At 40.1% G+C, this 12,940-nt stretch overlaps 1 protein-coding gene across 6 annotated transcripts in view; it reads left to right on the plus strand.

Annotated features, from left to right (window-relative positions):
* Positions 1-12,940, plus strand: part of SHC3 (SHC adaptor protein 3) — a 69,465-nt gene that overhangs the window by 39,494 nt on the left and 17,031 nt on the right. For all 6 annotated transcript variants that reach the window (XM_048046102.2, XM_048046106.2, XM_048046104.2 and 3 more), the window contains 3 exons: positions 858-977; positions 4,230-4,283; positions 8,401-8,452. In XM_048046102.2, coding sequence (XP_047902059.1) covers positions 858-977; positions 4,230-4,283; positions 8,401-8,452 — 226 coding nt within the window. The remainder of the gene's footprint in view (positions 1-857; positions 978-4,229; positions 4,284-8,400; positions 8,453-12,940) is intronic.

Here is a 12,940-nt window from a genome sequence, read left to right on the forward strand (position 1 = left end):
TGACTGGACTTGGTCTGTTATTTCTGGCAACCTAACGGATGGGCTGTATTTACCTGTTCTCTTGCAGCTGTGAGGTTTCTCCCAGCTGCCAGAGGTGTGAAGTTTGTAAAATCTGTGGCCCCTACTAGGTAACCTCTCACTTTCATTCTCATGCAGCTTGCAGCACAGAAGGTATGCAGCGAAACTCGTGTTGGTACAAAACATCCTAGGATGTAATGGAAGGCCTACCTACAGAAATTATTAGTATTACTACATCTCCTCTGTTTTCACACCATTTGTACTGATTTTATGAGTTAAGAGTAATCTTCAGCTGTATGTTGTACCCACACATACAGAGGTTTTAGACCCTGCCGGGGCTTTTACGTACTGCTGAGAAGTCTACAAGCATAACATCACTCTGTACGTATTTTTTGTGAGCATCCCACCACTGTCACAGGAATACCACTTCCCATTCAGAAAGGGGGCAGAGCAGGCAATCAATGCAGAGCAAGCAACAGACTCCTTTTCAGGATTTTAAGTTGTTTTTGCGAATAAGAACATGTCATTTTAGGATACTGACTTATGGTATTCATCTTAGTCCGGTCACATAGTCCCTTGATGAAGATAGGATTGACATCCCACAAAAAAAGATAGGTCCTATTAGGTCTTAACTTGCTAGGTCAAGTGTTGTGTATACCTGCCCAGATATTATTAGCAGTATTAGTAGTTTTTCCAGAGGAAAACAGCTGTTCCAATGAAGCAATCTTTGAAAAGTCAGCAACTTTTTAGGAACCTTTGAGATTTGAGCTAATCCTGCCTGCAAGGAAGGTTGTCCCAAATAAACAGAACAAAAATGTGTTTTTTTCTCTCCCTCACAGCCACCAAGCAAAGTTCTTTCTAGCATCTTGGGAAAAAGCAATCTTCAGTTTGCAGGAATGAGCATAATGCTGAATATCTCCACCACCAGCTTAAACCTAATGACTCCTGATACAAAACAGGTGAGTGTAAGTGCCATGTTAATTAGTGAGACTTTTGATGAAGAGCCTACTGCACAGTTATTTGCTGTCTGCCAAGAGGTATTATTCCTCATTAATATTTATAAAATGAGCGAAAGAATATAAATCATATTAGGAGTCATAGTTTGCTCTAGTATTCAGAACAGTTTTGATGAGTTATTTTCTTCTTGCCATGTTTTAGGTTTTGCTCTTAAGAGACCTGTAATACGAAAAGGCATTTTCTGGTCCTGGGAGTTCTTGTTTCATACAGTTACAAACTTTCAGAGAGTTCAGAGGGATACGTTTGGAGTAGGTGACCAAAGGACTGAATGCACATCCCCAATTTTATTTTCATCCTTCCACTTTAGAGCCCTAAAGGACAATCTGTTCCTAAGACACTGCTAAAAATACAGCTACAAGGATTTTGCAGTGCAGTGAAATGCCAGTCTTTTTGAAAGACAAGGCAGTCTTTTTCAGGCAGCCTGTTTCTTCTTCTTTGTGCTGAAGGTACATACAGGCTTTGGGGAATCACTGCAGTGGATTGTAAATGATGTATGAGATGAGAAAAATCCTTGCTCAGGGTATATATAAAGAGAAAGCAGATGGACTTGCGTAGTCACTGCTGTGCTATTTGCTGTGAGCCACATACTGCGTGCAACTTTCTGCCCAGATACAGCTAGAGAGAAAAAAAAAAAATATTTGCTGTCGTTAGGAGCCTCAACATTAAAGAAGAAAAAAGAATATGTACACTGTGTGTTAAAAGGCTTGCTGTTTATTATTATGTTTTCATTGATTTGTCTTCATTCTTATCCTCATTTAGAAAGCATCTCAATCATCTACAGTGAGCACTGAGAATGTGAGAGCAACATTATGGCTGCTTGCAGTATTTTGGAGCCTTATTATGGAATAGGCACAGCAGTGTTTTTCATAAGGATGGCTGCCCCCAGTCAGAAGCATATGAACTTGATGTTTATTAGATCTATCAAAAGAGTAGCAAGCCTGGAAGTGGCCTTGTTTTCAGCTGACATCAGGGTAGAAATTAAGTTAAATTGAATTATCCCAGGGAAGGATCCCAATGAAGATGCTTTGCTGCTTCTTTTTTTTTTCTTCTTTTTTTTTTTTTTCCTGTGAGTGATGAAGTAATTTTCAGTGAGCTAACAAACAAACAAAAACAAAACTAAAAAAGAGTTGACAAAACTGTTTATCTTTCTCACACATCATTCTTTTCGAGGTGGACTTGCCCTGGATGCTGCAGGTCTGTGAAACATCTGGTTTCTCAGAGATCCCCTGTCTGGCTGTGGTCTCTCTTGTTTCTTGTTTGTGCCAAGCATTTGATTTGAAAATAAGCACAGCCCAGCAGCTTTGCCCTTTGAAGTCTCACCCAGGAAGGCAGTTTTGGATGTCTGTAACAGCCTTCTTTTCCCAGAGGAGCTGGAAGGAAATAAAAGACTGTTTTTTGCCCGTGGCTAGCAGGCGAACAATGGATTGTGTCCCTGCACAAAAACTTTGTGAGCATGCTAAGTGGAGATGCATGGAAGCTGACATTTTATTTTGGTTTTGTTTGTTTGGATAAAGTACAGGCCTGGGTAGAGTGAGATGTTTCAAAACTATGTGCCAACATTAGTGAATTGTTTCACATAAAGTAGTGCAAGACATTGACACTTTGATATACTTTGTTTCAATATTTCAGTATTGGGGAAAAATACCAAAGAACCTAAAATATTTACCTGTGGAATAGGAAGAAAAGTCTGAATTAAACTAATAGTTTTGAAACTTTTATATTTCCTTAAAATTTGAAAAAAAAAAAAAAAACCTTTGAGGTAATCTGATCTTTTATTTATTTATTATGATGATGAACAGGTTATTTGCACAATATTAACTGTGCAGAAAATCTTCAGTAGTTCAGTTTTGTTGTTAAGTTCACCTCCTCTATATGGGAAAAAGAGAAGGAAATCCTCACTGATGAGTAGGGAATGATGGTTCTCCAGTGAACACTTTAAAATTAACCATATCTTCTGAGACTGCTGTGGACAAGCAGGAGTATTAAAATGGAAGTACTCTTTACATGAAACAAGCACTTCAGGTTGCTCTCTCCGTCAGTTCTGTCTGACTTGGTGAATCAGTGTGATTCAGAGAAACGTGTCAGGTGGTTTTCTTTTTCAGGAAGGATGGTTCAGGTCTTTAGGATTCTGGATAAGAGCAGAACTCATGGAATATTTTTATAGCTTTTTTAAAATTTTGTTTTTGTTTTGTTTTCTAGAACAGTTTTTTTAAGTGTATGGTTCCCTCTCTAAAGTGAGCAACTAAGATCCAAATGACTACTGTCATATGCTCTGATCACTGAATTAGGGGCCTGTACTAAAGCAGATAAATTATTTGGTATGGTTTTTATGAGTCAAATGAACAAGTGAAATTTTCTTTCAAATGACCTTTTCTTTCCTGGTTGTTACATGATTTCATTATTAAAAGATATCATAAGTTAAATATCAGAATAGCAATGCAGCAGAGCTGTTATCCCTGTATTAGAGGTTCACGACAATTCATCTCTTCCCAGAGAAACATCTTATTAGTTCAAATTGTACATAAGCAAATTGAATTTAGTCATTTCAAAGCCTGGGAATATGGCTGAGATTTTGGCCATAATGCTAGACTGCAGCTAGATTGAAAATTCTGTTTGCATATTGCAAGCATGTTTATGTTTGAAACATAAAATAGAATCCTAAAATCGTTTAGGTTGGAGAAGACTTCTAAGATCATCTAGTCCAACCTTTAAAAATGACACGGTTGCTACTGGAAGCAATGTTAGGAACCTCAGCTGGTGTGCAGTTTGGCATGATTTCACTGATTTCACCAAAGTGGAATATGCAGAAAAGTATTTTGATGAATAGCATCCTTTGCTCCATTCATCACTAACTGTGATAAAGCAAGTGAACTTTAGCAGATTAAAATTTCTTATACTGTATGACAAATCTATATGATTTACTGGCACTCTAAGCACACTTAACAATTTTACTGTGTCCTGCTAGGTTTCAAAGAACATTGGAATGGATATATTCATTCTTTTTTTTTTTAATTTACTTTTTATTTTTTTTTTATATTCTCATGTTACTCTTTGGACTCCTTGTGGGTTAAACAGAGTTTATTTTGATATTGGTTTTGGAATTTCACCCCTGCATGAACCAAAAAAAGAAATCAAAGGTTAAACTGTGTAAGAAAAACCTACTGACTTGCATTTATTTCTTCTGACCCATACAGATCATAGCAAATCACCATATGCAATCTATCTCCTTTGCATCTGGAGGTGATCCAGTAAGTATTTCTCTAAAGCTTTCCCCCACATAGATATTGCTTTGAGGACTGTGTGATAAAATTTATTGCGTAGCCTACTGAAAGAAAAATATAACCACAATAGCTCCTGTTTCTTGTTTCATAAATTCTTCTTGATTGTTGCCATCAAACTCTTTTTGAGAGGAACTACTGACAAGCAGTCATAAATCCTCCTTTTTGAATGACTGAAATGAAAAGTATCAAAAGGTTGTGAGCATTATAATAACTGATAAGTAGGGCTCTGTTTTTCAGAGTAATGTAGCAGTCATAGAGTTATTGTGTGAATTTTCATCCTGACTGTTTTTTTATTTAGTCTTCTTTGCAGTAATAGACAAGTATGTTGCATTTATATTTATAGAAATATATGTACTTTTTTTTTTCTTCTTGTTTTGAAGTGTACAATGAAAGGAGTGTGCTAAATACTGCCTTCAGGTACATTCATTACACACGTGCAGTTTGAATACAGGCTTTCAGGAAAAGGCTGGATCTTTCTTTGCAAATTTGCAAAGCTTTCAGAGACACCTACACATTTGATTAATTTAGACCAAAGGGCAGACTCTGGCTTGTTATACTTTTCCCTGTTTTTATGAGTAGTCCATCTGAAGGCATATTAAATGTGCTCAAAAAGTATTTCTCACCTAGGAAGAAGTGGAAGAATTATAAAACACAGACAAAGCTTACCTCATAACCTTAGAGGTTTGAAAGCTTTTAAACCTAGATTAATTGTATGTCTGCCTTTTCCTTCGTCATATGATTATATGTCATTTATCAGTCATATAGTAAGGCAAGGTGATTTATAGCCTACTTTGTGAGTTATTTCTCTCAGTTCAACTCTATTAAGTTGAAAACAGGCAGAACTTCCTCTGTTCATTTCACTATCCTTGGTAAACATAAGGGCAAACTTCAGTCTTAGAATAGCTCTGCTGAACTCCATTAAGTTCCAGAAGGAAAAAGGACACCATATCACAATAATCTGGGGAAAAAAAATAAAAATTAAAAAAATTAAAAAATGGATCAACAGCAGCTTTGAAATACAACAGATTGCAATGGATGCTGTAAATGAACAATTCCTGAAGTGGGCAGAGGAGTGATTAGCACAGTTCCCTGCCTCCGTAAGAAGATTCTTCGCTCCCCATCTGCCATCCCAAATGCTAAGTCCTGGAAACACCATTGCACACTGCCCACTGATCGAGTGGTTTACCAGAGAAGAGGAGAGGAGCAGCAATAGAGATTGGATTTGGAGTAAACAAGCTCTTCCAAATGTTTTAGAGAAAATCACGTTACTGAGTCAGCAAGCTACCAGAGATACCAAATTGCATTGTGTAAGGGAGCCTGTAAGAGACAGGGAAATTGTAAAGTTGCATTCCCTGTAAGACCACAGCATGGTGACCTCATTCTGAGGGTGGAGAGGGAAGGTGTAAGGCTCTAATGATACTGTGCAGCTCATCTCAGCAGGCTAGTACATGGTAAGCTTGTTCATGAAGCAGGTGGTTCCTTTGTTCTGAGAGCACAGGAAAGAGGAAAAATGCTAGGGATGTGACTTAAGTCACTGCTTTATTAACCCATCTGTAGGTTATCAGAACATAACTTTAATCAGGCCTCAATGATCTCCATTTAGTGGAGGACTGTCATCACTACACCTTATCCTGCAAACACAGTTGGGTCCCAGCCCATAAACTCACCTCCTTCTAGGAAGAAAGGCCATACTGTGCTAAACATGAGGAGCCCAGATCTGTGCCCAAACTACTTAAGGGAATGCCTCCCTTATACTGAATTTTGAAGTTTGGTTTATTTAGAAGCAAGACTGCCCCCACTTCTCAACCCATCCAGTTTTCTGCTCTGGATTTCTGCCACACATTTGTGCCAGCAATTAGCTTTGCAACTCTCCTCCCACTCCCTAAGCATTAATTGCCTTCATCACTCAAAAAATATCCACTGGAAAAGTGTTCCACAGTCTTGAAGAACAGCTTGAGTACCATATATATATACATTTGTAATATTCCCCTTTGCATGAGTCAGTTTCTGGCTTTATTCGTGCATGGGAGCTTAAAATCTCTCTACCAAATCCTTTTACACACCATTTCAGGATCATTTTTAGTTTATTTCTAAGACTGTGTTCTGGTTCTGCTTTAGCAATTTTTAGCCCCTCCTTATGATCCACCAAATATTTTTAATCCATAATCATTTCAGGTGGCTGTTTCCAGGCTGCTAGACAAGACATCTGGTTTTGGAGATGCCTGTTAAGATGAAGGCAGATCTCTTAAGTTTTCATGAGGCAGATCTCTGAAGGGTCCCTTAGGACAGTAGCTTTCCAGTTTCTGTCCAGAAGATGACTCCAAAAGCATACCCTTTTGATGGGAGTCTTTTAATTTAGCCACTGTGAAATGCGCTTACCTCTTGTGCTTAGTGGTTCATCATAGCTCAAGTCTGAAAAAGCTGTAAATGAAATGAAATACATGTGGTTCCAGTCTCTTGCACCCACATCCAGAAGGGCTATGAGATAAATCTATTATTTACTCAGGCATAAATATATCCATTAGCTATGTCTGTACTAGTAAATAAAATAACCAGTGGCTTGCTTTATGGCCATGAAACCAAACAGCAATTTGCATCTGTGCATCCACTCTCTTTTCTCCCAGTGGTCTCGTGGGATCGATGCCCAGCATGTGTTGTTCACTTGGACAGTTTCAGGGCATTGCATAGGAAAACAGCACAGACAAGCAAGGGAGAGTAGCAACATTTAAGCAGCATGAACAACTGTGGGACAGCTTTCAGGCTTCTATTTTGGCCCTGTTTTATTTACCATTATAGACATAGCTACTTTTCTTTTCACCTTAGTTGTTCATATGCATCATTACTTCCACTCAAGTCATAGCCCAGACACTATGTCACTGGGTTCTTAAGAAATTAATAGACAAAGTGCTAAGGGTAGTCTTCTCTGTTGTTTTTTTTTTTCTTTATTTTTTTTTCCCTCCAGACCAACCTCATTACAGCTGTGTCTGAGTGCTTTCCAATAGTGCATTATGTGATATGGCTACAAACCTGTCACCAGAACCATGAGTGCGCTTTATCATTTCCCTTATCATCCACTTAGGAAGGAAATTGCATATACATGCAACACAGTGATTTGTTTTGGTAGGGGTGTGTGTGTGCTTGCGCTAGAGAGAGCTAAGTCTAAAAAAAAAAAAAGTCTATTGTTTCATTGAAGACTGGTGTTTGTTATGACATTAGATCTTGGCATAACAGTCAATGGTCTTCAATTAGTATCTGATCTCTACCTCAATTAACTTTAGATATACATGACTATCCAGGCATGTCAAGATACGCTGGATCTAACCAAAGCTTTCTGACTGTATCAAAGAACATTGGCATTTTCCAGATATGCCAGCAGGCCTCACATCATCTGGGTGAACTGGCCATTCTGTTTCATCTCCATGGTGATAAAAGTTTGCACCACTTTTGCATCATGTGAGGGTGGTAGGAGAGCAAGCAAAAAAATATTCCCAAAGATTTGAGCCTGCTCTTGTCAGAAAATCTACCTGGTATGTGGGAGAGGGGATGGATGGGTGCTGCCCATGGGCTGAGGGAGAACATCCTGGGAGACTGCTTGCAACAGCCAAGCAGTGCTTGAGCACCTCTGTTCCATATGTCATTGTAGTCAGTAATGTAAACACACCTGCTTGTCACCCATGAATAAACCTCATAGCTCAATATTTCTGAGGAACAGGGATGTCAGTGCTACTCTTTCTGCTGCAGAACCTGTAGATAATTTGTATTCTGAACCAAAATCTTTGAGTACTTGAAAGATGAGGGCTTGAAATTTTTAATCCCTTCTAAATTAATCCTGACCCATATTCTACTAGATTTGTTTAATTGATTTTAAATGGCTTTGGTCTGAAGAAAGCAAAGTGATAGGATCAGTATTAAAACCCATAAATGTTTTTATAGGTTTTAAGTAGTGTACATCTGTAAAGTAAAACATGTCACATTGGGACCATGCCCCCAGGAGTACATACACTCTCGACTGTGATAATTTGATATAATCTGTGCAAGAATTTTTTACATTTAAAATATATCTTTTTTTTTTTTTTTTTAACAGGATACAACTGACTATGTTGCATATGTAGCTAAAGATCCTGTTAATCGGAGAGGTAAGTTAGAAATATCTATCTGGCATTTATTTTCCTTTGAGAAACATGAATTATTCATGGTATAATTTAGTCTTTCTTTTTTTTCCCCAAGAAAAAATAAATGCAGCCCAATAAAAAGTTGCCTTTGACAGAGTCATGGAATGACTGTGTAGCAATAAGGAGCTGCCATACGCAAGTTAGTTCTGAAATTTGGAACAGGTCTTTTCTGTAGCTCATCTCCAAATATCACTTGGATTCTCTTCATCTCTTAAATCAAAAGCTTGCCTGTCTTGGCTGCGAGCTTCTAGGCAACCGCTAACTCATACCTACACTCAATCAAAATGCAAAAACTAAGCAGCCCTCTGATTAACTCCTCTGATTAAGAGCCTGAATCTGTTAGGTCTAAGTACACGCCAAATTCTTCCTCATAAAACCTTTTCTTTTTTTTTCCTTTTTTCTCTCTGTTGAAGTTTTATTCATGGAGATGCCTGTTTCTACTGCTTTATCAGTGATCAGTCAGGAGTAGGGAACCTCTTGTTGATTGTCTTCAAAGACTGAGATCCAGTGCAGAGTTTCAAAAATAATAGTACATTATAAAAGTGTAAATTACAGTGTGCAATAATAGATAAAGAACTCATTCCTGTTTGTAATGCAGAAAGCATCAATGGGTCTAATGCTAGACACAGAATATTGTATAATGTACCTCAGAATCTATGTATTATTCATAGAGAAGAAAAGACTACTCCAAAAAAAAAGACTGAAGCACTTCCAACAGGATTTTTGCAGAATTTAGACACTTTAACTTCAAACCTGCAAACCCCAAGCTGCCACCGAGCTGTAAGCACGACTAGTTCAATAGTTTTGGTAGTTTGTTTCCTTTAGTTATCTCAGGTACCTCAATGATCTGTTGTGGCCATGTGCAGGAATGTCCAGACATGCCAGTGTTAACTCAGAAGTAGTACTTGAATATTAGTGAAACATCTAGAAAACTTATGTGGAGTGGGAGGAAGGGAGACAGTTCAGCTCTTCATGGTGCTTATGTTTCAACTTCATCTGCCTCCCTCTTGAAAGGCTCATGCATCAGGCTGGAGGCTATATGGTGTGCAGCAGCTCTCCACCTGTTCTTGTTTTACAGCACTGCTCTGCTGAGCTGGAGAGCAAGAGATCTCAGTGGCAGTGTAGTGGACTGGCACTGTAGGCCAGATACATGGACTGTAGGGTCTGGAGGAGCCCTGTGTCCTGTTTTCTATTCCTGTGTGAATAGATTTTATAGCAGAAACTGTTTCATGGAGTATGGACCTTATATCTAATTTGAATACATTTAGCCTGACAGTTTCTTATTATGCTTGTCTATCCTAGAATGAGGAGTCATCTAAGTGCTTGATCTTGTTTTCCTTTGGTGCGTTTAGATGAAGTTATTTCTCGCTTTTTAAGAAAGGCTTGAGAGTGAAGTCTGTAGGTCTCCAGCTGCAGTTCATGTCCTCCATCTTTAATATCATTTGTTTCTCCTTTAACTTTTCTGAATTGTTTTAAAAATGTAGATAATGACTGTTATTGTTTGGAGTAATCTAATATTAATCTCAACAATCTATAACAGAGGTTGCACTTTCCTATTCTTATTTGCTTATGGCTTAATCATTAGCTGGTTTTCTCATTAGCCATTTTGGCTGCTGTGTAGCGATGTTATCTCAGGTGAAATTCTTTCATGCTGTGATCTCTCATCCTCCTGAGCTACAGCTTTCCATAAGATGTTTTCCCAATTGCCTGTATACCTCAGAGGTGGCAGATCAGTGACTTTGCATGTGCCTAGTATTAAAGATCATTTTTCAAAAGGTCTAATTTACCAAGGGTAAATTGCTGTGTTTCACCCTCACTGGCCATTCCATCAACTTTTATGTTATCTATAAATCACTTCAGAAGTGAGTTTGATTTTACTTCTGTATCTCACAACAAGTGTTACTGCTGCTGTTATTGACACTAGGACCAATGTTGTGCTACAGTTTGCACATTCATATTAGACTCATTTACTCCCAAGGCTGGAAAAGCTCTCTTCATGCTTTATATTCTGGATCTAGCTAGCTGTAGGCTGTCTGTCTTCCATTGTAACCTACACAAGAAATCATCTCTGAGCCAAACCTTCTCATCCTTTTACAAGAAGCACATCTCCTACCTTCTGAAAGTCCATTCACGTACCCAAGGAAACAGGTTAATCATTATGTCACCTGCTGAAACTACTTAATGACTCATGCTTCATTTCAGCTCCAGACAGGTTTAGCAGTAAGCAATGTAGCCCCTTTAAAAGCCCTCTCTAGTTACAGAGTGCAAATTATAGCTTTCTTTGACCTAACTACTGTGGGTCCACTTTCCAGGAGATATGCTTGTACCTTATCTGGGACTGATTGTTCACCACCACCAACATTGGTGCAGAGAGTGTAAACAGCAAATATTCTGCTGCTAGCCAGGGACGTCAGCCTCTGTCTCTGAATATGTGGAGGGTCCTGGTTTTGGCTGTCAAGTCTACTTTCAACATGCATCCTTTGTATTACTATAACCGTAACAGGGTCTGCGATCTAGGAAGTATCCTTGTTATTGCTCTTCCTTCAGCTTGAAATTTGAAAAAAATCAGGAACTCAAATGAAGAGAACAACTTGGAAACTTGGGGTGATAATCAGAACATGACAGAATGGTTAAGGTTAGAAGGGACCTCCGGCAGTCATCTGGTCCAAGCAAGGACAAGTAGGGACACCTAGAGCAAGTTGCCCAGGACCATGTCCAGGGGGCTTGTGAAGATCTCTAAGGGTGGAGACTCCAGAACCTCTCTGGACAACCTGTGCCAGTGGTCCATCACCCACACAGTAAAGAAGTGTTTCCTGATATTCAGATAGAAACTCTTGTGTGCTACTTTGTTCCCATTGCTTCTTGTACTGGCACTGGGTGCCACAGAAAACAGCCTGGCTCCATCCTCTTTGCACTCTCCCCTCAGATATTTATAGGCATTGATACAACCTCCACTATGCCTCCCCTTCTCTAGGCAGAATAGTCCCAGCTCTCTCTGCCTCTCCTTACAGGAAAGGTATTCCAGTCCCTTCATCATCTTGGTAGCCCAGCATTGGACTTCTTCCAGTACATCTAGGTCTCCTTTGTACTGAGGAGCCTAGAACTGGTCAGCACTCAGGTGCAGCCTCACTCCTGGTGCAGCTGAGTAGAGGGTAAGGATCACCTCTCTTGACCTGATGGCCATACTTTGCCTAACGCAGCCAAAAATACCATTAGCCTTACCAGCAAGGGCACATGGCTGACTTATCTTCAACTCAGTGTCCACCAGCAACCCCAGACCATTTGCTGCAGAGCAGCTTTCCAGCTGGGTGACCCCCACCATGTCCTGGTGCCTGGGCTTGTTCCTCCCCAGGTGCAGGACTCTGTACTTCTTACTGGACTTCATGAGATTTACAGAATCATAGAATCATAGAATATCCTGAGTTGGAAGGGACCCACAAGGATCATCGAGTCCAGCTCCTGGCTCCACATGGGTCTACCCAAAAATTCAGACCATATGACCAAGAACATAGTCCAAATGCTTTTTAAACTCTGACAGGCTTGTGCTGTGACTACGTCCCTGGGGAGCCTGTTCAGGTGCACTGCCACCTTCTTGGTGAAGAACCTTTTCCTGATATCTAGCCTGATCCTCCCCTGTTGCAGCTTGACTCATTTCCCTTGGGTCCTATAGCTGGTCACCAGAGAGAATAGATCAATCAGCACCTGCCCCTCTACTCCCCCTCATGAGAAACCTGCAAACCATGATGAGGTCTCCCCTCTGCCTTCTCTTTTCCAGGCTGAACAGGCCTAGTGACCTCAGCTGCTCCTCCTACATCTTCCCCTCTAGGCCCTTCTTAGGCCTATCTTAGTAGCCCTTCTCTGGACACTCTCCAACAGTTTCACATCCTTTTTGTACTGTGGTGCCCAGATCTGCACACAGTACTCGAGGTGAGGCCACACCAGTGCAGAGTAGAGTGGGACAATCACTTCCCTTGACCGACTAGCAATGCCATGCTTGATGCACCCCAGGGTATAGTTGGCTCTCCTGGCTGTCAGGGCACACTGCTGGCTCATATTCAGCTTGCTATCAGCCAAAACCCCCAGATTCCTCGCTGTGGGGCTGCTCTCCAGCATCTTGTCCCACAGTCTGTACATATAGCCAGGCTTGCCCCTTCCCAGGTGCAGGACCTGGCACTTGCTCTTGTTAAACTTCATGCAGTTGGTGATTGCCCAGCTCTCCAATCTGTCCAGGCCAGCCTCTCCAGCCTCCCTCTGGATGGTTGCTTGACCCTTTAGTGAGTCAACCACTTCCCCCAGTTTCATGTCATCCATCAGTTTAGTGAGGGTGCACTCTATCCCATCATCCAGGTTGATAATGAAGATGTCAAACAAGACAGGACCAAGTTTTGACCCCTGGAGTACTTCGCTCATTATTGTTCTCCAACTAGACTTTGCATGACTGATCACTACCCT

The sequence above is a fragment of the Anser cygnoides genome, chromosome Z (genome assembly GCF_040182565.1).
Source record: "Anser cygnoides isolate HZ-2024a breed goose chromosome Z, Taihu_goose_T2T_genome, whole genome shotgun sequence".
In the NCBI taxonomy this organism is placed as follows: Eukaryota; Metazoa; Chordata; class Aves; order Anseriformes; family Anatidae; genus Anser; species Anser cygnoides.